At 44.3% G+C, this 27,775-nt stretch overlaps 1 protein-coding gene across 1 annotated transcript; it reads right to left on the minus strand.

Moving 5' to 3' along the window:
* Window positions 1–3,849: 3,849 nt before the first annotated feature.
* On the minus strand, window positions 3,850–16,301 carry LOC124648565. The gene is made up of 6 exons (XM_047188306.1): window positions 15,046–16,301; window positions 11,997–12,093; window positions 5,779–5,848; window positions 5,626–5,696; window positions 5,336–5,408; window positions 3,850–4,335 (listed from the first exon to the last, which is right to left on the minus strand). The coding sequence occupies exon 1, from the start codon at window positions 16,299–16,301 to the stop codon at window positions 15,066–15,068; it is 1,236 nt and encodes a 411-aa protein (XP_047044262.1). The 3' UTR covers window positions 3,850–4,335; window positions 5,336–5,408; window positions 5,626–5,696; window positions 5,779–5,848; window positions 11,997–12,093; window positions 15,046–15,065.
* Window positions 16,302–27,775: the final 11,474 nt, after the last annotated feature.

The raw sequence follows: 27,775 nt of genomic DNA on the forward strand, positions 1-27,775 counted from the left end.
CATAAGTATTTCCATAAAAATCTTGTATGACCATTCATAAGATCAAGGTACATAGATTTAACAGAAAATATACCAGATTCATTTAGGTTCCAAACAAACGTATCCGGTTCATTAGAAAGATGAATAGACATAAGCCTCTGACATAAGTGTAACCACAAATTGTATTTATAATCATTAAAAATTCGTCTAAAACCAATATTCAGCGGTGTATTTGCTAATACCGTAGAAACCAACTCATTTTTCCGTTGGACAATATTATATAAAGACGGATATTGTAAAGCTAGAGGACAATTACCCAGCCAAGTATCCTCCCAAAACCTCACCGATAGACCATTACCGACTTTGAACCTCCCCCTCTTAAAGAACTCCGGTTTAACCCGCATAAGCCCCTTCCAAAAAGGTGAATCTGTAGGTTTAGCCTCTACCTGAGCCAACGTTTTGTTTTTGATATATTTATTGTGAAGTAATTGTTGCCACATCCCTTCCTCCTGCAGCAATTTGAAAAGCCATTTGCTTAAAAGACATAAGTTTTTCAATTCAAGCACCTCAATTCCCAAACCTCCCTGATCCTTAGGCCTGCAAATTATATTCCATCGAGATAATCTATACTTCTTCTTATCATTCTCCTCTTGCCAAAAAAACTGAGAACGATAATAATCAAGTCTCTTGCGTACCCCTTTAGGAACTTCTAGGAAAGATAACATAAACATAGGTAGGCTCGTAAGAACAGAATTTACAAGCACTAAGCGATCCCCATAGGACAACATTTTTCCTTTCCAAGCATCCTAATTTTGAGGCAAAACGGTTCTCCATCGGATTCCATTCAGAATTACGAAGTCGTCTGTAGTGTATAGGAACCCCTAAGTAACGTAGAGGTAAAGTCCCAGATGTACACCCAAAGATAGTTTTATATTGATGCTCAAAGTCTGTAGCTTTACCGAAACAAAACAGCTCGCTCTTATAAAAATTAATTTTAAGACCAGATAATTGCTCAAAAATACAAAGAATGAGTTTCATATTAACAGCCTTAACTAAGTCGTGTTCCATAAAAAAATGGTATCATCAGCGTACTGCAAAACTGAAACCCCTCCTCGACAAGATGTGGAATGAGGCTTCCAACTTGACCCTCCTCCTTAGCCCTAGCTATCAAAATAGCCAACATATCGAGCAACAATATTAAAAAGGATAGGTGATAACGGATCCCCTGCCTCAATCCTTTTCGTGTTTGGAAGTTATGGTCCACATCATCATTGACCTTAATCCCCACACTACCCCTCTCTACGAAACTTCTAATACGCTCACACCAAACGTTATTAAATCCCTTCATCCGAAGTACCTGCTGGAGGAAAGGCCATTTTACCTTATCATATGCCTTCTCAAAATCAATTTTGAAAAGGACTCCATCCAGCTTTTTACTATGTAATTCATGAATCGTTTCATGTAACACCACTACGTCTTATAAAATATGTCTACCCGGCATGAAAGCAGTTTGGGATGGTCTCACTACCGTGTGTGCAACATCTGACACCCGGTTAGTAGCTACTTTAGTGAAGATTTTGAAGCTGACATTTAACAGAAAAATAGGTCTATACTGTTGAATTTGGACGGCGTTTTCTTTCTTGGGAAGCAACCTAATAATCCCAAAGTTTAATTTAAAAAGGGGGAAGCCACCATTTTGGAAGTGTCCAAACATGGCCATCAAATCCCCTTTAATTACATTCCAAAATCTTTGATAAAACTCCGTTGGAAAGCCATCAGGTCCTGGTGATTTATTGTGTTCCATCTGGTTGATGGCATTAAAAACTTCATCCACTGTAAAAATTTGTGATAGAAGCTCATTTTCCTGAACAGACAACTGTGATCCTCCATCAAGGTGAAAGAATTCTCATCAGGTGCTCCGAAGAGCTTCTTATAATATTCAGTAATAAAAACTTTTAAATTTCCATCACCGACAATGGTCCCTTCTTCCTGTTCAAGTTGGAAAATTTTCTTCTTTCTATGTTTTCCATTAGCAATTAGATGAAAATACTTTGTATTATTACCCCCCCTCCTGTATATGTTTTATTTTAGCTCTTTGTGCCCATTTCGTCTCTTCATCTCTCCTAAGCTTATTTAATTGTTCATTTGCCTTCCTCAATTCAGCCCTTTCCACATCATCTAGAGGACAAGACTCAGCCTGAATATCTAGGAAATCTATTATATTAAGCAACCTTTCCTTCTCCTTCTTATACTTTCCACTTAAATTCTTTGCCCAGCCATGTAAAAATCTCCGTAAATGTCTTATTTTATTCTGCCAAGTTACAATTGGTGATTTTCCAGCTGGAGACCGCCGCCCATTCCCTTTTAACCATATCATAAAAACCCTCTTGTTCGAACCAAGAAAGCTCAAAAGAAAATCTCGCTTTATTCCCAATATGAGCATGATTGCCCGAATCAATTAGAAGAGGGGTATGATCTGATCCGGCCCGAGTAAGAGCCCTAACCGAAACCAAAGGAAATTTCTGTTCCCACTCCACACTCGTGAGAACCCGATCAAGTTTTTCGAAAGTAGGATTAGCCCTTCTACTAGCCCATGTGGATTGCCACTAATGTATTTTAAAAACTATATGTATTTTGAAATAGAATTATTCAACCCGTGTACATTATGTTCCAACGGATACATATGTTGCTCGACATAGCCACTTTGCAGCGCTTTACCAATTGGTTACGAACATATATATGTGTTCCATTATGTCCTCGTAACGCCCAAAAAACGTGCACTAAATCCGTTGGTAGGGGGTGCTACCAACGCGTAGAGGTTTAGATACACATTAGTGTGTTGTTCTAGAGGGGGAGGGGGGGGTCCTTTTGTATTGGCAGTGATGCTTCTCTTGAAGTTTCGGAATCATCGATGTGTCCTTCCACTATATGCCATTTCTACCATTTTGTGGATTACTTATACTTAGATTGATTCTAGCCTTACTTATCTTGTTTATCTTGCTTCCTAGAGTAATCTTGCAATTGGTTTATTCACATGGTCGTGTTTAAGAGTACCACTTTATCTTGCACTTCCTTGATAAGCAGTGTAATTGTTAAAATTTACATTGGTTTACTCAACCCCTACTCCTAGTCCTTCAAGTCATAACGATTCTATTCGTTCGGACCATGTTTCGGTCAGCATATGACAAGTCAACTCCTGAACGGTCTTTTTGCCACGTCAAATCTAACCCATGGGCCTCACATGCCGTAATCACTAAGAGCGGTTATTTTTGAAAGCTTTCGTCCATATAGACTTTGTTCAAGACTATATACTTCATATCAAGTACTCCCCCGATCCACTATAAGTGTCGTGGTTTTAGTTCAAATTTGAGCTAAAACAAACACTTATTATGGATTAAAGGGAGTAGTTATTATTGAAGGGTGGCTATCACAAGATTTGGTAAAATATATCATAAAATAAAGCATTAGTCAGACACATTAAGAAGTTCCTGGAATCAAAACTGAAAAATTGCATGAACGATGAACGCTCACATGAGCTTGTTCATTCCAGGTCTCCCCAATATTTATATGTTCACATCATTTGTTAGAGCTGACTTCGACATTGTATGGTTAATTTAATCAAAAACTTCAGGTTAGCTTTTGAATGTTTGTCCAACTAACTTTTTCCTAGTTCCATGGATAACTTTTGGAAGCAGACCATAAAACAAGTTCAGTGGAGCACAGTTCAGCAATCACAGAGCGTAAATCTATTGCCTTGCAGTAGACACTAGCTCGGTGTAGTATCACACCCTGTGAATGGTACTCTTTGGAGTTGAAAAGGGAACAAAGACAGTAGCACGCCAAAGGAGAAAGAACAGGCATTGGTACAAATGGTGCACAAGGTTACCATGAGGAGCCATGGATTGTAATATCAGGATTGCTAATATTCCCAACATCCTCCAGTTAGAAATTAGAAAGTACAAACTGAGGTTACGTCTGGTATCAGAAACAGAACCATAAAACAAGACCAGCGTGAATAACTTTCCGCGTGTTCGCACTCGTGCTATGTATGAAGATTAGTGTAAACAACCATACATTCATGCTTTAATATGATCTCTGGATAGCCTTCGCTATGACAAGGATAATTTGAATTTCAGCCTTCATATTCTTGATACCAGTTATCTTGTTCGCAAAAGGCAGATACACATTTCAATTAACCTCTTGCAGTTCTCAGCCTTCTGTATTAACCTCGTGTAGGCTTCTGAACCTGAAGGATACAACATCAAAGCGGTGCTGCTCGTAAGAATCATAGTTTCCAAATTCCCCAGACCCAGATATGTGTGTCATGATGATCTTAGCCAAATGCGTCAAAATTTCCTGCAGAACATCGGTCGACTATTTTATGCAACCACACAAACCAGGAGCATAAATAATATGAACAGCTAGTCTATCTCAACATGCAGCCCATCCACATCATCAGATAATAGTAGCCATTGGACCACGATTTTCAGCTATCAATGTCTGTCTATTGCTACTGTATTGTCTATAGTCTTCACTCTGCAGTATGTACATGCCCAATAATAAAAAGTCATCTGGCCAAATTCAATACTCACAATATGTTATTGAATATTTTATTTGCAGTATCATTTGTAATTCCAATTATACTATTACACTATTTCACTCAATATTAGATTTTTGCTTGTATAATACTGAGGATTCCCACTACAACGTGCGGGGTATTCTTCTAGTTTGCATAAATCAGCAACCCACATACATAAGTAATAGTAATTAATTATGTCAATCAATTTAAATAAGCAACTGCAAAATAATGATATGGTTTAGAAATATTCCTTACGTCTGCAGGGCAATCCATTCCTAAAACAAGTATGCATCGTGGCAAATTATACTCCCTCCGTTCCTTTATATAGTGCCTATAGATTTTCGGCATTTGTTTCATAATATAAGGTTGTAGCTTACTTTTTTTTCAATTACCCCTCCCCGTTCAGCTCCCAAATCGTTCAGCTCCCAAAAATTGTTATGATAAGTTAGAAAGATATGTATTTACCAAATTTTATGTTGATCTTAAATCGTTCAGCAAGGGGTCTTGTGTAAAAAATACTCTTGCGCTAATTTCCGTGCCAAAAAACAATAGGCACTATAGAATGGAACAGAGGGAGTATTCATTAGGTAACAGAAAAATGTATATGAAACTTGAGGCAACATACAAACATGACACTTTGATTCATGTAAGAGGAAGAACTAACGCAAAATGTTTTTCACTGGCATCTAAAAGGTAATTTGGTAAAATGAACTTTTCACTGGCATCTAAAAGGCAATTTGGTAAAATGACCAAGAAGCAGAACAGATAGCGAAATACCTCAAACGCGGACAAGAAAATTTCTAAGTCAACAATCACAACCCACATCTTCTCACTATGCACTGCCCAGAACCTGCAAAGCATATATATATATATAAGGCTCTCCCTTTTTCACCTTGGTAGCAAAACTCAATAGGTATATATATCAAAACAAGGCTGGACACGTAACTCTTTTATGTGTGGACTGCTGAATCCTACGTATGGCAGAGTAAAAGCAGCTATGTTCCATAACAATCTTTATAGAGCCGAGAAAAAGAACCAAACTGTAGTAGCAATGATTGTGTCTTCACCTTCGGATTTGCTTGACAAAACACATGGGTGTCAGTGGCGGCTCTTTCCTCGACCCCAACTTTCTGTCCATCTGCACATTAACCAAACATCATTAAAAAAGCTGTGTTAATAACGGGGGTAGCTACGATACTAGTATGTCATATATGAGATACCTGGATTTCGGTGAAGAGTCGGGAGATGGTGTTAGTGAGCTGAGCTGCAGGAGGAGGGCATGGCGGCAAGCTGAATAGGAGGAAGCGGAAGTGTATCTTTTTAGGGTTTATAGTCGAATAGTCCGTTCAGGATATGCCAGCATGGAATCAAGGACTTGGCGCCCAGTGGGGCCGACGTGTCGGTGCTCAAAATGGCAGAGGTAGAGAATTTGATATATCATACTCATATAAAAGATACAATCTTATTTAATACTACTTTCCTAACTAACAGGGGATTCCTACCTATTAATTTGTGCACTAGTGAGTTCAGGTGCTAAATTTCATGAGAAACAAGTATATTGTGCACATCACTATTTTTACTAGTTATTGCTCAATTATGGGTATCCAAAAGTAAAGCACACCGTCCCTATCGTTGGTTTCGGCCAACGCCCATGAGACATTACTGAACATGGACAGCTTATACTCCCTCCCAAAATACATTGCCTTTTGGTCAAAGTCAAACTTTACAAAGTTTGACCAAACATATGAAAAATATATCAATATCTACAATACCAAATGCATAGAATATGAAAAGATATTTCATAATGATTTTGATAACATTGTTTGATATTTTAGATATTGATAGTTTTTCTATATGCTTGGTCCAACTAAAGTTTGCCTTCGATCAAAAATTATAGACAATATATTTTGGGAGGGAGTATTTCCTTAAAAGTAGGATAGTAAGGATTGTAGTATTAAAGATGAGGATTAGTTAAGATTGGGATCAAGAGTCTGAATTTGGATACATCTAAGCAACTTGTGGATCAAATCAAGAGTCTGAATTTGGTTACATCTAAGCAACTTGTGGATCAAATCAAGAGTCATCCCACACATAAAAAGAAAACTAGCGACTACTGTTTATGATTAAGCAAAAAAAAGTTGGCGTTCTCCCTCTACGTGCCTCGCAGGGAGAGAACCCTCCCTTCTCCCAAAACCCTATTACATACCATCTTGTATCATGGCATGCCATTGCTCCAATATAAATGCAGAACCTGAGTGATGAAACGTGAGAAAAGCGATGTTGATGCCTTGGAAAAGATGAAGCCCACATGAACCACCCTCTGAGTATGGAATTGTTGACTATCAAAAAAGATCCCGCCACGACAAGCACTCGCAGCATTTAAAGATGACGAAAGAGAGGAATGTAGGCCATCACCATGGCTGCTGCTGCTCTCAACCCTTCAGCGAGAAGGGGGGCTGAAATGTAACAAAGTTCACTCATTGGTTTAGGGTTTACCTGCAGTGGATCTGCCAGACACCAAGGAAATAGTCCACAGGGTGCAGGCATGAGCATTCTGCACTGCGTGCCCATCGGCAACACCAACTTCAAAACATAGATGGTAGGCTTCACCAGGGAGGCTTCAATAAGCTAATTAGTTGGAAGGGGAAGGCCGAAGGAGAGGCAGCACGCCATGGATTGGCTGGTCTGACAGCTGCTAGTGAGGGACACCACCAAGCAACAACTTCAACCAGGAGGGAGTAGCACCACCACATGCAGCAGAGCAGTGACGGAGATGTGGAGTCGGCCATCGGTGTCATATCTTACAAATGGCAGCCATTGCAGCCATTGCCAGGATAGCGTTCGTGCAGCTGACTTTTGTTCTTGTCGTGTTGTCTGCCATCACTTGTGACCTTGCCAAGGTTTCAGAAGGTTACATAAGTGCTTGCCCAGGATGAAGGCCTATTACCTTAGTTTCACCTTCGGCGGTGGCAGTTGGGGAGGAAAGGCGGTGAAGGGGAGGGAGAGGTGGGGCAGCGGAGGAGGTGCTGCAGCGGCAGAGGAGTGGAATTTGTGCATGTCACTCTTCTTCCTTTAATGGTGTATTAGAGGCTGGGCGAGCCAAGCAAAATATGGACAGGTTATGGCAACTCCATGGCTTCACTCAAAAGATGGTACAATTTCACAACTACCGGAAGAGGCCGCCTCAGTCCTCATTACAGCAGGGACAATTTCACAACTACCGGAAGGCCTCCTCAATCCTCATTACAGCAGGGATGGTACACCTGCCAACTGCTGGAAAAGGGATGAATAAAAATCCTGCAAGGGCTTCTCTATCTTAAAAGGCTGGTCAGTGGTCATGTGTGGACAGGTTGACATACGCCCTCCATGGAAGACAAGCTGTATTAGTGAGAGGTGTTCAAGGCCATGGATGTGGGCAAATGCATTTGGTGTACTAAATTTTGGTCAACTTGGCTGCGGTCTTCACAAATAAAAACACCAAAATAACCAATATAGTATATTATCTCCCATCCCATGTACAACGACAAGTCCTGAGTGGGGAATGTTAGAGCATCTCCAGCCGCGTCCCCCAAAACGTCCCCCAACCGGCGCCGGATCGAGCGTTTGGGGGACATGTTTTGTTCGTGCCGCGTTTGGGGGACGTCGCTCCCCAGCCGCGTCCCCCAAACGCCGCCCCCAAACTTTTTTTACAGGGTTTTTCGAAAACACAACCATTTATTTAAATATAGCATACAAATTAATATGTTTGCTGAGATTGTTTTCAAATTAAAATACAACAAACAATAAAACAACTAAACAAATGTAACAAATGGGGCTAGATCAAGGTGCCGCGCGACATTTGCTGGATAACCCTTTGATCCTCCACATATGCTCAACAAGATCATTTTGAAGTTGCTCGTGAATATTGCTATCACGGATCTCTGTGTGCATGGCGAGGAAATCAGCAAAATTAGGCAACTCGTGATCAACCTCCGCAAGAGGGCCCTCACACACATAGGGACCAACATGTGTCCTGGCATGATTCTTGTGGTCATCCTCGATGATCATGTTGTGCATGATCACACAAGCCTGCATCACCTCCCACATTTGGTCGCGAGATCAGCTTAGAGCAGGGTACCGGACAATTGCAAATTGAGCTTGAAGCACACCAAATGCCCGCTCGACATCCTTCCTGCAAGCCTCCTGTCCCAAAGCAAAGTGGCAATTCTTCATGGAGCCGAGATTGTTTTGACAAAAGTGGCCCATTTTGGATATATACCATCGGCTAGGTAATAGCCTTTGGTATATTGGTGGCCATTGATCTCATAGTTGCATGGTGGAGCATGCCCTTCCACTAGTTTGCTGAACACCGGCTGCTGCAACACGTTGATGTCATTGTGTGATCCCGCCATGCCAAAGGAAGAATGCCAAATCCACAGGTCATAATCTGCCACAGCTTCAGGCACCACACTGCAATATCCATGACGCCCTTTGTATATACCTTTCCATGACCAGTGCATGTAATCAATGCTTCCAAGCATTCCAGGGAATCCTCTCGCAGCATTTGCCAAACTTTCCCACAACAGCTCGGCAAAACTTGTACATGCACTCAATGGCAGTAGACTCACTCGTGCGAAGGTAGTCGTCCAGCAGGTGCTCCGTATGCAAGCATTCTCATGGCGGCGGTGCACTTCTGGATCGACGAGAACCCAACAACGCCTACAACGTCGTGCTTGAGCTTGAAGTAGGGGTCGAACTATCGAACGCCGTGGAGGATATTCATGAACAAACCCTTGCTCATCCTATACTGGTGCTGAAAATCGTCGGCATGTGTTGCCTCATCTGCGAAGTAGTCGTTGTGCAGCATGGTATGCCCCTTCATCCTCTGCCGGGGCTTCGACTTCTTTCTCCCCGGCTTTGATCCTCCGCGGCGCGGCCTCTTCCGCTTCTCCTCCTTGGCGTCAATCATGTCCTGGAGGGACGCGATGATCAGCAAATGCTCCCGGATGTCGTCATCGAAGGCTTGCTCGTCCTCGAGCAGCCGCACAAGCATCTCGTCGTCGCTATCCATGTTTGAAGCAAAATTAATGGTTAAAATTGCGCCGCGGCAGACGAGGCAACGAACAGCGGCCAATCGCGTCTACCTGACAAGTCGTCGAACACCTTGTGTGCACGGAGGTGAGGCGGATTTGACGCCGCGTTCTGGGACCCACGCGCTGGCGAAGCGGCGGCAGCGAACAGACCAGCGAGAGAGCCAGCCACGACGACGGTGCCGACTCTCAGAAGAGATCAGCCGTCGAAACGGCCGGCAAATCCAGCGGCGGAGGGGTGGGAGGCGCGGGAGGGAAGGCGCGACGAGAAATAAAAGGCGTGAACCAAAATAGTCGCCCTTTGCCTTTGAGCCAAAGCCCCACAAGGCCACCACCAAGGCATTTTATCCATCGTTGCTCATGTTCCAGGCAGTTCAGCACTCGGCGGCCCGATCCCCAATGGAGGGTGACCAGTGGCATCCTCATTATCTCATGCAACGTCCAGGAACGGGAACCTGCGGTCAATCCATTTCCCATCTGCGCCCTCTTCCTTCCATTCTCTAAGGCTTTAGGCTCCAGCCACCAGCACGCTACCACTAGTCCGCCACATGCAATGTAAGTGACAGATATCTCTCATCTTGCTTGGTGTCTTTAAACATGGTCCATGTTTAAATTGATTCCAGCATGGGTCAGTAATCAATTGGTCAGTGCAATGTATGGATCAATGGTTACTAATGAATCAAAACGTGGTCAGCACAGAATTTGATCTGTACTTGTATGCATGTGATATGATGTTTTAGTTGGTTTAACACAGCAGTATTCACCTACCAAAATAAATTTTTATCAGCTGATGGGTGTCCTTGCAATTCAGGTAGGTTTGGTTTGTATGCAATATCCACCTTACACAAATTTGGGTCATGAACAAAGTTTTGGACCCTGTTTGAATGGTGGCCAATATTATGGCATACCATTGTCTTTTTGCCCACTCTAGTTCAGTTTTGTTGCCAACATTTGCTAAATCATGGGAAACCAATATCTTGACAAAAAAATTGGCTAGCCAGCATTTTGGCGGGGTGAGCTTGGGCCAAAACCAAACACACTCTTCATGTCATTACTCAATTACTGTGGGTCTGGAAAATAGAGGTATTAAAAGTCTAGCAGAATTCACCTAACCATGACAACTTTTCAATAAACATGTAAGCAAAAGGATTGCAGCAGCATATGGTTGCTTTCATGAGAATAAAATCTAACAAAATACATCTGACGATATTTTCCTCCTTTATACTATATGCGCATTATCTCTAGCTTTTGTTGGTGATATTAACATATGATTGTTAGATATTTTTATGTTTCAATTTAAATTATGAAACATGAGCTCTTAACTTCTATGCCCTGTCAAGTCATAAGATTAGTTAATTTATTTTCCTACCACAAAGTTCTTTCTGTTTTCATACTAGACACCACATTCCAACATAAATAATCCATAATGAAACGAGGAAATACTTCCCTCCAGCTGTTGCTCTATCATGAAAAGATGAATGTAATGATCTCCTGAATTATTAAATATAGTTTGGTAACAGCAAACTGCAAAAGCTAAAAAACACGATACAGAAAGAGGTTCATGGACTAGACACGTTCACAAGGTAAAGACTAAAATATACACACAAAACACATTTTGTAGCTATCTAGTATTCTAGTAGCAATAATAGTGATTTGAAAGCGAGGTGGCATAGTTAATTGATGAAAATAAACTGAAAGCTATTCATGACAAAGTGTTTGTTATTCATGTTGATTATAAACAGTAATTAGGGGACAACCGAATTTACTATGATTAATTATAAATGAGTGCTTCTACACCTCATCTCTAGTCAATACTTAGCACTTTACAACATGTCATCACAGGTTATGTAATCATGTATCTACCTTTCAGGTATACCAAAGGTTGAAATTTAAGAACTGAACAAAATAATATATTGCAAACTAGCATAAGTCTGACATGGAACTAAAAATTATTATTATTCGCTAAATTCAATGTCAACTAAATCAGCATAATCTGAACCCACAATTCCACACATGCCACCAGTATCTTAATAATTAAGGTTGTTCAACAGAAAAACAAGTGACAACAATTTAATATGTGATTGGTTGTTGAATGCAATGGAGCGCTACTTGTTGTTCCTTCATGAAGCACTTGCGAAAACATTCTATAAGTTTGTACGGAGTAGTCGCTAATACACAGCCACCAAAAAGTTCAACCCAAAATCCACACATGCCTCACCACCGTCTTCAATTAATGTTGCTGAACCATTAAGCAGTAACAACCAGCTAGTACAATTTTAATATGTTGTTGCTTGTTGATTGCATGTAGCTGGTATGAAGTACTGCTACTACTGATTCCTTCATGAAGCATCTCATTTGTCAGAACATACCTATAACTTTGCTTGCAGTCGCCATCACGTCCACTAACAAGTTGCTAGCTTCAAATCCTCTACTTGCCGGTTGCAAACTACAGCTATCAAAAATCACCTGCTAATATCACATGAAATTTCATAAGTGTGAGGTTAACAGCATAAATCTTAAAGAAAAGAACATGGTACAGGCAGCTATCGCCTTAGAAAGGTTTAACATTAAAATCAACAGTAAATTCTAGTACTCCCTCCGATCCTAAAAAAGTGTCGGACGGCTAATACAACAACATTTTACAGTTAGACCCTTCGAAAATCAGAAAATGCAGCGGATGCTCTACTCGTTGCTGAGCGCAGAGGATATTGTTCTGGCAACCAGTTGCCGTGGCGGCCTACGACATCGGCCAGACCCGGATCGAGCCAGAGGTGGTGGCCCAACATGTTGCAGCGCAAGCCGCGCCATCGCCGGAGGGCCGGCGACCCTTGCGCCGCTTCACTTCGACGGTTGCCAGGCGCCGCCCCATCATCTGCTTGAGCGCGTGGTCGCCCGCTACCCTCGCCCCCCCTCCCTACGCCCCCGGTGCTGCAGGCTCCGGCGATCCATCCTCCTCCGCGGGAGGGCCGTCGCGTGGAAGGTACGCCGTGCTCTCCCAGGAAGACGAGTTGTCGGTGCGGGGGATCAACGAGGAGTCAGCGGGATTGGGGATTTCTCTCGAACCTCTGCGTGCGGTTGCGTTTTGAAGACAAAGAATGGAGGGGAGTGCGGGTTGAGAAGGGAATAAATGCAACGGCTTTTCTGCAAAATGTACCGTCCGACATTTTTTTCGGACCGGAGGGAGTAGTGAACTTTTCGAACACTTAGACGCCTGATAATAATACTTCCAGCAATATCATTCAATACCTTGCCAAACACAAACATGCATGGATAATCCACAGACTAATAGCAGAAGTTAAAATGGGAACAGAAATCCAAGTTGCATGACATGATTATCATTTGTTGATATACTTTGATAATAAACCTTGTCTTTGATTATTTCACTACTCAGTCGATTCTCATTGTGAAGCCCATATTCCACATGACTGGACGTAGTGAACCTTGATTTACAAAAGGACAGCTACCATGCTGAAGAGACCAGATGACATGGTTGTAGGTGTTTAGACAGACCTAGGCTAGATGAGAGAATAACAGGGATGGAATACACTGATCCTTCTTGCCTCTCTCAGATATAGCTCTTAAATAAAGGTGCATCTCATCCTTATGGAGCTGAGCCTTGTCACTGAATTTTCCTAACACAAAATAAAATCCTAACAAACCAAAATCTTCTAGTCTTAGACTTCCTTTCATAATAATATTTCCTACAAAGACTCTCATTAATCCGTTTATCTACCGATGCAAATGCTTCCAGCCTACTTTCTGCCGCAATATGATCATGACCTTAGGTTTCTTGCTAGCAAGGCTGCCACAACCGAACTACCGCTGCCTTCATGAAACATACTAATGTCCACAACACTGACGTAAATGATTAAGAAGATGGAAATGAAGATGCGTACCACAAAAACATGCCCCTATTCCCTTGCTGTAAACCAAAAATCTCTACTTAAAACGTTGACCAACGGGGGAATGATCCCTCCCTTGGCTATACGTTGTTAGGTAGGATGAGACTTTCCCGGTTTATTCGCCCCTGCTGCGAAATTACCGCGCATGGGGATTCGAACCCGGGTGGGCTGGCTGCGCACTCGCTTGCCTTGCCACTGAGCTAGAGCTCAGTTCTCTACTTACCAGTTACACTAAGTGGTAAACCATTTTCAGATGGGCTTGCTCCCCAAACAGCTGCATAGGACTAGGTTCAACAACTGCAAAAATTATCACCCCTCAAACAAAATGGACAGGGCCACAAGGGGGCTTAGATTTCATATATATATTTTAGCACAGCTGATTCCCTATTAAATGGAGCCTCAGGCAGCAAAAGGCTCTACATGACTAAGCTATTTGTGCAACCAAAGTGAGAATTCACTTGCGCACTTGAGGACATGGGCCTTGCATAAACATTAACAGAATGTTTACTGCTTCATTTGTTTGTTAGCCTGCATATATTGTGGTGCTTGGTTAAGACTGACGCAGATAATTTACCTGCAAATAAACCATTTACAGAGACATACAACATATAGTCCTTTCATTTTATGGGACAATACTGATCACAAGCCCCATTGATACTTATCAGTATTTTCTGCATGCCAAAAAAAAGTATTTGCTGCATGCCTAAATAGAGAATATGGTGCTCAAAAACTAATTTTATTGTTATGATTTTGTTGCAGTGTTGTGGAATCTCATGAGAGAAAACAATTTTAAAGGAGGCAGCGTCATGTTTGATCCAAGAGGAAGGTGCCGGTGCAAGAGAGGAGTTGAAGTCAGCTTGGGAGTCCAAGAAAGAGAAAGGTACCAGTTAGCTTGGTTACATAAGCAAGGAATCCACTTCTAGGTCAAGTCACTATGATCAATGCTTGGTTTAAAAAAAATAGATTCAGTGACCATGCCTATGTCAGTCAAGGGCCAATCCTATATGAAGGATCTATTGCATGATTTTTTAAGTAAAGCAATGATTCTGCCCCTTGCTTCATCAGCTACGGAGCTACCATCTAGCTCTTCCAATCTAACCTGCTACTTCTTTGACGACCCGACATTTAGCAACAAGCCATAAACTACCCGTACAGCCTTAGTTGCCAGTACGGGATACAGATGATTCATAGAGGTGGCATTTTTACTCTGCGCAAAGTTATAGGGTGCACGATAACATAGTTGTGTACTTCATATCAAAGAATATACTTAGCACACAGACCAGTCAACTACCGAAAGGTATGAGTTCCTTGGTTATTAATTACCGCACCATCTTTGCAATGGATTTTGAAAGGTCCATGCCTTTTCAACAAGAAATAAACTTATGATTTGGCTAACGACGTGCACGTTGTTTGCCTACAACTATAAGAACGGATGTAGAGGACACAAAATACAATCACTGAAAGTGGAAGTGAAAGTGTAACTGCAGTTAGAAATAGTGCAAGAATTTTTCTGTACCTCCAAAAGGAAGATGCAGTCTATGTCATGGGAGTTTTGCCCTTACCACTGTCACTAACATTTCCATTGGGCATGGTCCTGTTTCCAGTGCTTTGGGCATTCGCCTGCTTACTTGACTTCCTCGTGTACTTCATCTGATACCGATCCACCAACCCATCATGCTGATTAGTCCCAGGAGGACCTTTCCTTTTACCTCCCATACAGTCCTCAGCGTATTTACCTGTATACTCCAGTGCAAGAACCACTGTGACAGAGGGATCAAGCCCCATAACATGTTTTGCATTCCAGTTGCTTTGCATCTCTGCTGCAGTCTCACCATAGTCGAGATGATCCATCATATTGGTGACACAAAGGCCCAGATCCTCATTAACCTTCCTCCCAGAAACCAATCCTTTCTTCACTTTGCCCTGCCCAGCGGAGACAATCCCCGATGCGCTACCGGAACGAGAAATCCTCTGCGACCCGTTCATCGCCAGATGCAGCTGCAACGCCAACTTCTCGTCTGGCAGGTCCGGATCACCGTTGCTCTGTGACTCCCCACCTACAGCAACGAGGGCCCTCACCTCCTTGGAAACTGGCACAGCCTTCCTGGGGGAATTCAACTTAGCGGAAGCGAGAGCATCTCGCTTCCCCCTCCCTGCAGAATGGGGCTCCGTGATGGCCAGCTCCAGCTTAGGAACGGATGCGGTTCCCACATTCTTTCTACCGGGCTTCACGGTCGGGCAGCAATCCACGCAGACGAAATCGTCCAAATCGATAGGCTGGACCAGGGCCATACGGTGCTCGGCAAGGATGCAGTGGTGGTGGACGCAGCGGTTGCAGCTGCGGCATGTGACGGCGGAGTCCTCGGACGGGAGGTTGTCGAGGGAGAGGCAGTAGGAGCAGACGGCGGCGGCGCGAAGCAGGGAGAGGCATTCGGAGCAGAGGAGGACGATGCGCCAGAGGGAGCGGAGAGGACGGATTGGGTGGCGCTTGGCGCCCGGTGGCGGCGGCGGGAGGCGGACCAAGCAGCAGCTGCAGCGGTTGAGGTCGGGCTGGCCGCGCGTGGGCGCAGGGGGCGGCAAGGTCGGGCGGGGCGGCGCGGCACGGCGGCGCGGGCGATGCTTGGAGAGGAGACGAGACGGCGGAGAGGGGTGGTCGGCGTCGGGGGCGGTGGCGGTGGTGCGGGTTGGGGGGCTGGGTGCGAGCCGCACCATTGGGAACCTAGGGTTTGGGGTGGGAAAGATTTGGGCGGCGGAATGGGCCTGCTTGGGCATGTCGACGGGAGGGCGATCTTTCGGAGAACCTACTAGAGTTTGATGTAAAAGATACTAATGTGGTTAGCAAAATAAATTATAATCTTTTTTTGTTATAGGTGAGATAGTCTCAGTGATTATATTTTACTATTACTGCTCCAGTGAGATGAGCACACTTACAAGTGTTACACATGTAGCCATGCGTGTGTAAATATGAAATACATATTACTCGCACCGTTCACAAAAGGATGGCTTCCATTTTTCTAAATTTAGACGTATTTAGATATATTTAGTGTCCATATATATATCAAAATTTATATAAAATTAAAAATTAAATGGCAATATTACATCATCATCCCAATCAGCCACACCGACTATATTACATCATCAGCCCAATCAGTTGATACAATTAAAACAACTGATTGTAAGAAAAAAGTTTTTCATTGCGAGAGGAGCTTGTTAATACCCTCGATAGCATTCGACCCTGGCTGGAGGCACATCGTCGTCATTGTTGTACTACCACTGCTTGAAAAGCTGCATAAAGGTTCCATCAGTTCATGTGTCAATCACCGTCTGCACCTTGTCAAGCTCCTCCTTGACTTGTTGACACATTTTAATGTATCGGAGAAACTTCTAAACACTTCAAATGGGGAAAACAGGATTTGGTTTGGCAAGTCTCCATTACCATAGCAGTATATCCACCAAATTAATAACAAGGAATACATTCCTAACTCTCCCCCACAATAAATTCAAAGGAAATTAAAGGATTCACTGAGCTTTTAGGTGGACTTTTCTGAAAATAAAATGAAAATCGAGTTATAAAACAATTTACAAAACTGAAATAGCACGAGAGAAAAATAATCAGAACAGTTGTACTAAACAGAGAACTAAACATCTGAATAACATTAATTCGAAGGTAAAAAATATTTACTTCAAAATGAATTAGTTAGTTGAGAATATCCCAAGAAAGCAAAACTGAGCAGCTGCATACTACTTACTCGCTTCTGATGGAAGAGGTAAATTCAAATGCACATCTGCCCAGTCTCCTTGCATCATTGGCTATCTGCACTTTTGAGTAACTCTGAAAGCACAAATCAATGTAAGTGAAGATCTATCGATGTGAATCTAAAATCATCATACACATGTGGAATGCTTACCATTGTCAACTTCAAGGTCCATGTTCTAATGTTTGCTGATGTTCTTAAAGCACTTAAAGGACCAATTAGAACTCTCCGAACCAGTTCAGTTTTCAGCTCATTGTACTGCAAGATGCTTGGCCCCTATCAACATTCCAATGGTGTTATCTTTACCTCCATCACTTGATGCTAGTCTTTCCAACTCCAGCTTATACAAATGTGAAGTTCAAATGAAATATTAGCACTATCATAGAATCATCTCATTTCGTATATGCTGTATTTGTGTAAGTTTGAGACTTCAGTAGGCCAATCTTCACTTTAACACACAATGGGTTTATCAATGGATCATGCTTTTCCAAACATTTGTGTAAGCTGGCTTTTACAGCTACGCATACTTGTTCATAAGGGATTGTTGTGCCATTTATCCCAATGTCATCGTATGAACCCAATATTCGTTACTGAATTAGTACTATGGTGCCTAAATAAATCCAGTCATGACCAAAATTTATAATATGACAAATCTTAGGCTACTTTATGCATAAATTTTGAAAGAAATACGAATAATTAAAATGTGCAACAATGTTGACTGTCAGACAAATATAGACATCAGATTGTTCAGCCTCATCATAGAACACATTGTCAAAGCTGAATATGAATTTTTGGTCCAGCTCATCCTAACCCAAGTGAAAATTAAGAAACATGAATTTTGACTTTTTCTGCAAAATTGCGTTGCAAAATCATCAAACTGGATTTGTGGTTGCATACGAACTTGAAAAAACGCACAATATATCAAAATGATCGGAAGAAAATTTTACATCCTAATTCACCAGGGCTTGCCAGGTAGACAATTTTTAGATTCTCAAAAATCGAAAAGAGTAAAAAATATATGGCAAAGTCAAAAAAAATGCTGCAAAAATAAAAAATTCGAAAAATATATTCTGTGCCGCACCATATGCTCATGCGCATCAGAATTGTAGTGCTGAATTTTGAATTTCGGGGGCGTCCTCCTCCTCCTCTTCCTCCACTTCTCCTTCTCCTCCTCCTCCTCCTCCACTTCTTCTTCTCTTCTCCCTTCTCCTCCTTCTCCACCCATACTCGACGAACTCCTCCGTCCCTGGCGATCGCTTCCTCCTCCGGCGACTGATACGTCCAAAACGTATCTACTTTCCCGAACACTTTTGCTATTGTTTTGCCTCTAATTTGTGTATTTTGGATGCAACTAACACGGACTAACGCTGTTTTCAGCAGAATCGTTCCGGTGTCTCGTTTTTGTGCAGAAATCCAACTTTCGGGAAAAACCTCGGAATTTATGCGAAGGTCCTATTTTCCCGAATACTTACGGAGCCGGAAGGGCAAGTCGGTGGAGGCCCGAGGGCCCCACACCCTAGGGCGGCGCGGCCCAGGAGGGGGGCGCGCGGCCCTAGCGTGTGGCCCCCTCGGCCGGCCTCCGACGCCCTCCTTCGGACTACTTATCGCCTTCGACCTAAAAACGCACGGGAAGAAGTGGAAGTCGGAAGAAACCCTCCAGAACGCCGCCACATCGCGAAACTCCGTCTCGGGAGCCAGAATTCTGCGTTCTGGCACTCCGCCGGGACGGGGAATTGGAGGAGATCATCGCCATCATCGCCACCGACGCCTCTCCATCGACCAGCCATGTTTCCCCCATCCATGTGTGAGTAATTCCCCCGCTGTAGGCTGAAGGGGATGGTAGGGATTGGATGAGATTGGTCATGTAATAGTATAAGATTGTTAGGGCATAGTGCCTAGTGTCCGTAATTGGTACTTTGATGATATTGTTGCAACTTGTTATGCTTAATGCTTGTCACTAGGGCCCGAGTGCCATGATCTCAGATCTGAACATGTTATTATTTCATCATGATATTCATTGTTTATGGTCTTACCTCGCAAGTTGTATACACATGTCGTTGTCCGGAACCAATGGCCCCGAAGTGACGAAATCGGGACAACCGGAGGGATGGTAGTGATGTGAGGATCACATGTGTTCACGGAGTGTTAATGCTTTGCTCCGGTACTCTATTAAAAGGAGTACCTTAATATCCGATAGATTCCCTTGAGGCCCGGCTGCCACCGGCTGGTAGGACAAAAGATGTTGTGCAAGTTTCTCATTGCAAGCACGTACGACTATAATTGGAACACATGCCTATTGATTGCTTTGTACTTGGACACCGTTTTATTATTATCTGGCAAATGCACCGCTTGATTGTTACATGAGTTTCTCTCATCCATGCAACGCCCGTTATCCGTCCCCGTGCCTACGGTATTTTAATCCTGCTTGTTTATTATAATCACTACTCGCTGTCTTTGTTACTCTGTCGTCGTTATTTTACTACTGCTATCGCTATAAAACTCGTTACTATCGATAAACTCTTGCGAGCAAGTCCTGTTTCCGAGTGCAGCTGAATTGACAACTCCGCTGTTAAGGCTTTCAAGTATTCTTTGTCTCCCCTTGTGTCGAATCAATAAATTGGGTTTTACTACCCGCGAAGACTGCTGCGATCCCCTATACTTGTGGGTCATCAGCGACCACCTCCTCCGACGATGACCTCCTCCTCCTCCGGCGACCTCCTCCTCCTCCGGCTACCACCACCTCCTCCGCCTCCTCATCCACCACCCACCCACCACCTCCTCCTCCACCCACCACCACCACCACCATCTCCTCCTCCACCAACAACCTCCGGTCGGCCTCCTCTCCATCCTCATCATCCTCCACCCACCCCACCCACCGAACCGAACCACCCACCTCCGACCGAAAAATTTCAAAAAACGGCGAAATTTTGACTGCTCCAGATCTAGATCTAGATCTTGCCGCCATTTTAAAAAAAAAATCAAAAAAAAATCTGTGGCGCACCACCACTGGGTGCACCACAGAAAGGTGCGCCACAGAAATAAGACTTTCTGCGGCGCATGGGATCGTGCACCACATAGTTCTTATTTTTGTGGCAAAGATTCTATGGCGCACCGCCCACGCGCCACAGAATAGCTTTTTGGTGCACCACTAATGAGCCTTTTCCTACTAGTGAGTTGCGTGAGTCCGGCCAGTGTGGGTGTCGTCAGAGTAACGACGTTCTGGCCATCCTCTCTTCCCGGCATGCAGCGGTGTCGCTTCCCAGCGTGTAGGGCAGCCTCGGTTCCTCGACGTGGAGGGGGATTCACTTCCCCATCATTGAGGGGGGGTGACATAGGCATCCCCAATGGCCTGCCGAAGAAGGTACCCGGGGTTTACTGAAGGCCCACGACCCGAAGGATAAGAAGATTCAGAAGCCCAAAATACTATTAAGGAAAGCTAGAGTTGTAATAGGAAGCATTATTTGTAATCTTGCGGGACGGGTTAGAAACCCTCCCGGACTCTGTAAACTTGTGTATCACGAATCCCTCGGCTCCGCCTCATATATAAAGGGGAGTCGAGGGACAAAGAAAGGATCGAATCATTGTCTCACAAACCCTAGCTTTTACATCGTCGAGTACTTTTCGGCTGAAACCTTCGAGATCTACTTGCCCTCTACATCCAACGAAACCCTAGTCTACTATTTGTAGGCATTGACAAGTTAATCCCTTGTCAATTGGCGCCGTCTGTGGGATCTAGAGGCGACAAGGAGCTGATCTCGATGGCACGTTCAAGATCGTCGACTTCGTCGATAGCAAGCAACATCATGGACAGAGGTAAACAGATCGAAACTGGTCTCGTTGATTTTATTCCTCACCCGCCCTCCCGTTTGGATGCATACGCGTATCTGGAGGAGCCCATGGAGATGACGTTCGGAAAGTTCCACTTCCGCGTCGAGAAAGAAGGAACGTATCGTCTCGAAATTCCGATCTCGTCGGGATTATCGGTGGTCGATCCCGATTTTTCAAGCTCAGCATCATCCATCGAGTCAGGCGACGAGGAGATTTCGTCGCCACGCTTCATCAGCATCAAAGCAAGCGAAAAACTCGCCAAGATCTTCAGCGACATGTCCTTCGAGTCATCCGCGGAGTCCTATATAAGCGATGACTCGAGTAGCATCGACAGCTTCGACTTCATCGACAAATCCATCACTGTTGAAAAGGTCTTCACCTCTATGATGGTGTCACCAAACCCAGCAAGGTTCAGAATCCAAAATATCATCAGATTTACGCTATTGGAGAAGCAAGTCGTGATCAGGAGGAAACATCAGAGGCTTTCGACAACTTGGGAAATCCATATGTCGATCCCTCTGACCTAAGGCGAGGTTTGGGCAATAAATACATCGGGCCTATACCACGTGTTAGGGTTCAACTCCCACAAGCAGCATGGGATAGAGCCGCAAGAGCTATGGATGGTTCAGAACCAATGGCAACAACTGCTACGACTGAAGAATTGCTGGCCTACCAATATAGGCTCGCTCGAGCTGGAAGGGAATTAGAAAAACAGACAGCTGCTCTGAACAGAAGAAAGGAGGCAGCCTCAGCATCAAGCAGGCGAAGAGCGGAGTTAAGTCGACAATCAGGAACTTCGGGAGATAGCCACAGAGAAGCTCGACGGAGAGCAAGATCGCGGCTGCAAAATATACCCGAAGCTGAAAGAGAGACTTTAATTCAAAACCTCGACATGTCTTTTATGTCAATCGACACGAGGGGGAATATCATTCCAAAAACACCGGAAGCAGGGTACATGGCAACGCAAGCTTTCATCTTAGCGTCTAGGCCACCTCCCGGGGATCCAAGAGAGGCGTTGTACAACATGGCCATGGCAGGATGTGGAGCCATGGGAGCAGCATTCGCAGCCACATCTCCTGAAGGAGCTGCAAGACAAAATAGCCCGAGACCTACTGCAGCAGTGCAAGATCCACCAGTAGCAAGTGGAGTCAGAGATACGGCGGTTCAGGCCAGGGTAGATAGAGCGCGACAAGGTAGAAGAGAACACCGGCAGTCACCAGAACTTGCTGAAGAAGATATGTGTGGACTCCCGTGTTTTACGCGACGGGTCCGGAAAACTCGAGTCCCCTCAGGATTCAAGTTACCCGATAGTTTTAAGAAATTTGATGGCCTACAAGATCCCGAGGATTGGCTAGTCGATTACCTCGAGACGGTAAAGCCGATAGGTGGAACCGAGCAACAGCCATGCGAGCATTCAAATACACCTGAGCGGAGCCGCAAGATCGTGGATAAAGAAGCTTCACCCAGGCTCCATCGACAGCTGGGATAGTTTTGAGGATGTGTTTGTCAAGAATTTCCGATCAACCTGCAAAAAGCCTGCGACACTAGAGGAGTTGAGATCATGCCGACAAAAGCACGACGAATCAATGAGGAAGTACATTCAAAGGTGGAACATCATTAAGAACTCGGCAGAAAATATATCTGACGAGAGAGCGATAGATGCGTTTGTAGCAGGAGTTCGACGAGGCGATTTTGTGGAGGACTTGGGAAGAACCAACCCAAGGACAGTATCAGCATTAATGGAAATAGCAAACAGATGGGCAGATGGCGAGGATGCTGTACATAATAAACGACACAGGTCACCGGAGGAGGACCGCAGTCGAAATTTTCAAAATAGACGATGATTTTCCCGGCAATTTTCGAGTTACGATGCCCCTGGCCAAATATCGGCTGGGTTTCGGGGAAACAATGGAGGAAACAATAGAGATGGTTATCAAAGGAGTAATGCACAGTAAGGCGACAATAGAGATGATTCCCGAAATAACAGGCAAAATAGCGGGTCGAGATTTCAGCGACCTTTCGTAACTCCCGAAGATATGATGAACGGGCCATGTCAGATGCATTTTTACCTCGACAGTAATGGGAGAAGGCAGTCAGGGCATCTGCTGAAGGACTGCCGAAATTTCCAAGCACTGCGAGTTGCAGGGATAGCCAATGCACAAACAGTAAATAGAAACCCCCAGGGGCCCAGGAGTGAGATTCACTTGCCACCTCCTCCCGTAATTACGGACGAAAATCGATATCATCTCAGAATACCGGCAGCACCAACACCACCACCTTACGTTGATCCCAACTCCCATGGAGTAGTTTCGATGATTCATAAAGGCAGGCCATCCAACAGAGCTCAGAAAGTAATCTCGCGACAGGTGTTCATGGCAGAGAAGATGCCTCCACCAACGGTTGAGTACCTCAATTAGTTAGGGCAAGACATTGGCTTCACGATAGTGGACCATCCGCTGCAAGTTCCTCGACCAGGGCAATCAGCACTTATCTTGCCAGCAGTAATCGCGGGATTTGATGTATCGCGAGTATTCATAGATGGCGGCAGCAGCCTAAACCTTATGTATGCAGATACGCTAAGGAAGATGAACATCTCCCTAGCAAATTTAAAGCCAACTGATACGCGTTTCCATGGAATTACGCCAGAGAAGCCAAGTTATCCGTTGGGGAAGATCAATCTCGACGTTCAGTTTGGGACCCGAGAAAATTACAGGATAGAAAAGTTGGAGTTTGAAGTCGTGGATTTCCCATCACAGTATCACGCCTTGTTGGGGCGGCCAGCATATGCTAGGTTTATGGCAGTACCATATTATACATACTTATTGTGGAGATTACCTGGACCTAAGGGACCAATCACAGTAAAAGGAAGCTTTGCGCTAGCCGATAAATGTGACAAAGATTTCCATCGACTGTCAGAAACTTTCGGGATGCAAGCAGAATACATGGAGTCAAGGCTTACGACTGATTATGATGTGCTACCAGATGTGGGGAGGCCTAACAAGGAGCCAATCTTTAACACTGCAAAGGATTCCAAGGAGGTGCAGATTTACCCAACATACCCGAAGAAGACGACGTCCATCGCGACAAACATGGACCTCGCATAGGAAAGCGCGCTCGTCGAGTTCCTCCGTGAGCACTGGAAAATCTTCGCATGGTGCCCAGCTGACATGCCAGGAGTACCCAGGGAACTTTCCGAGCACCACCTAAACTTGGATCCAATAGCAAGACCAATTAAGCAACCTCTAAGGCATTTTTCGGAGCCAAACCGCAAAGCTATGCTGTCAGAAATTGATCGACTAAGAGAAGCTGGTTTCATTAAGGAGCTACATACAGAGGCCACATGGGTAGCAAACCCAGTGTTGGTCCCGAAGAAAAACACTAAAGTCCTTTGCATGTGTGTCGACTTTACGTGTCTCAACAAACACTGTCCAAAGGATCACTTTCCCCTCGCAAGGATCGATCAAATTATCGACTACACGACAGAATGTGAACATCTTTCCTTCCTGGATGCTTACTCTGGTTATAACCAGATCAGATTGAAAGAAGAGGACGAGGTCAAAACAGCGTTCATCACACCTTACGACGTGTTTTGCTATCGAACAATGCCCTTTGGTTTGAAAAACGCGGGAGCAACATATCAGCGGATGATGCAGAAGTGCTTAGCAACACAGATTGGGAAAAACATCCAAGTATACATTGACGATGTCGTTATAACATCAAAAAAGGGGGCAACGTTGATCGAGGACCTGAAGGAAACTTTCGACAACCTCGACAAATTTTGTCTCAAGCTGAATCCGACAAAGTGTTCTTTCGGTGTCCCTGCAGGAGAACTTCTCGGGTTCTTAGTTTCAGCAAGAGGGATCGAAGCAAATCCCGAAAAAATCCAAGCCATCGTAACGATGAGGAAGCCAACGAAGTTGAAAGAAATACAGCAGCTAACTGGGCGAGTCGCCGCTTTAAGCGGATTCGTCGCCGAGGTTGGGAGAAAAGGCGTTACCGTTTTACGCCTTAATCAAACAAGGAGAGAAGTTCCGAGTGGAATGAAGAGGCGGATAGAGCCTTCGAGGATCTCAAACGCACGATCTCGACACCACCAATCTTGGTGGCGCCTAAAGAGAAGGAACCCCTCTTGTTATATATTGCGGCTACACCTCAAGTGGTCAGCACGGCACTTGTGGTCGAAAGAGAAGAAGAAGGAAAACTTCATGGAGTACAGAGGCCGGTATACTTCATCAGTGAAGTTTTATCACCTTCAAAACAGCGGTACCCGCAGTACCAGAAACTAGCATATGGAGTGTTTACAACCGCAAGAAAGTTGCGGCACTATTTTTCGGCGCATCCGATAATAGTGTTCAACGAGACGCCTTTATCCAATATACTAAACAATCCAGAAGCTACAGGTCGTGTCTCCCTTTGGGGAATAGAACTTTCTCCTCGGGACATCACGTATGAAAAAAGAAAAGCAATAAAGTCGCAAATTCTGCCAGACTTCATCGCAGAATGGATGGAGCTGCAAAATACAGGACCTCCGGATTTATCGAGAACCTGGACTATGAACTTGGACGGGTCCAAAAGGTTAGAAGGAGCTGGAGCAGGCGTGATACTCATATCACCTGAAGGCGACAAATTAAAGTATGTCTTACGGATGACGTTCCCAAATGCGTCAAACAATGAGGCAGAGTACGAAGCTCTTATACACGGGATGAAGATGGCAAAAGCTTGTGGCGCAACTCGACTAAAAATATTTGGCGACTCACAATTGGTGGCCCAGCAAGTCATGAACCAATGTGATGCGATCAATGATAGCATGGTGGCATACAAAGAAGTGTACAACGAGCTCGAGAAATTATTTGATGGATGCGAGGTAAATCATATAAGCAGGCTGAGCAATGATGAAGCCGATGTTCTTGCAAACATCGGGTCGCAGTGCCTTGCAATTCCACCAGGAGTGTTCTGGGAGGAAATAACAGAGAGATCAACAAAGGAGAAGAAATTGAAAAAGAAGGAGAAGGAGGAAAAATCCGCGGGGGCTGCAAAAGAAATAGAAGAAGAAGAAGAGGAACAGGATCTAGTATTGATGGTGCAAGTACCATGGATGCAAGTGTACATATCATATATCCTAAGGAAAACAATACCCGACGATCCAGTTGAAGCAAGGCGAGTTATTCGACGGTCCAAAGCCTTTACAGTGGTCAAAGGGGAGCTGTATAAACGCAGTATTTCGGGTGTGTTACAGCGATGCGTTACACCCGAAGAAGGAAGGATAATTCTGAAGGACGTACACGAGGGAATATGTGGTCATCACGCGAGCAGTCGAGCTATTGCTGCCAAGGTTTTTCGAGCTGGATTTTACTGGTTGACAGCAATCAAGGATGCAAAGGAGATAGTACGAACTTGTGACGCGTGCCAGAGATTTGCCGCGAAACCTCATTTTCCGGCAGCAGAGTTGACGCCAATACCATTGTCCTGGCCCTTTGCTCAATGGGGCCTCGATATGGTGGGGAAGTTACATAAAGCTTCGCCAGGAGGATACGAGTATAAGCTCGTCGATGTCGACAAATTTACCAAGTGGATAGAAGCCAAGCCGATAAATTCACCAGACGCAGCATCTGCAATAAAGTTCGTGCAAAGCATTGTTTTTCGGTTTGGAGTACCTCACAGCATTGTCACGGACAATGGCAGTAACTTTACATCCAAGGAATTCAAGGCATATTGTGCAGAGATAGGCATCAAATTGCACTTCGCGTCAGTCGCACATCCACAAACCAATGGCCAAGTCGAAAAAGCCAATGGTATTATCTGCAACGGTATCAAGAAGCGCTTGTTAGGACCATTGGAAAAAGCACGACACACCTGGCCAGAGGAGCTGCCGAGTGTATTGTGGAGTATTCGAACAACACCAAATACAGCGACACAGGAAACTCCATTTTTTCTGGTCCATGGAGCTGAGGCAGTATTGCCAATAGAGATAGAGCATGATTACCCAAGGGTCACGGAGTATGACGAAGAGGCTTCTAGAAAGGCATTAGAAGGCGACGTCGATGCATTGGACGAAGCCAGAGATGAGGTATTATCACGGGTCACTAAATACCAGCAAGACCTGAAAACTACCATAGTCGACGTTTGCGACCAAGATCCTTTCAGGTTGGAGACTTAGTGCTACGACTCAATCAAAATAGTACTGAAAAACTCGAGTCGCCATGGCTTGGCCCGTACGTCGTCACAGAAGTAATCGAAGGAGGAGCGTACAAGATCAAGGATAAGAAGTCAGGGGCTCCCGAGAAAAACCCCTGGAACGTGGCACAGCTAAGGCGTTTTTACGCTTAGTGTCGAAATATAGTCCTCCTTGTAAAAATACACCGTACTCGAAACGCCCGCGAGTTTTCAGACGCACTCTTTTCCTTTTTCGGGGCACCGAGTGGGGCCGAAAAAGGTTTTTGATGAGGCGGGCTCGCGGTGCTGCAATATAATAAAGATAGTCGAGATATATATCTTTTTCTTCGACGGGCTTGGGGGCTTACGCTCAAGACTTGCAATATATATTTCTGAGAATATTTCGCCTTGGTGCGAAAACACCTCGCAAAATAAACAAATATACAAAATAGCGATCGACAACAAGGCACGGGGGCTCGTATCCGCAAATATAGCATATTCAATATAATT

Source organism: Lolium rigidum, chromosome 1 (genome assembly GCF_022539505.1).
Source record: "Lolium rigidum isolate FL_2022 chromosome 1, APGP_CSIRO_Lrig_0.1, whole genome shotgun sequence".
NCBI lineage: Eukaryota > Viridiplantae > Streptophyta > Magnoliopsida > Poales > Poaceae > Lolium > Lolium rigidum.

Excerpts from the sequence above, each read along its gene's own strand:
- LOC124648565 (XM_047188306.1), bottom strand. The coding sequence starts at position 16,301 with ATGCCCAAGCAGGCCCATTCCGCCGCCCAAATCTTTCCCACCCCAAAC.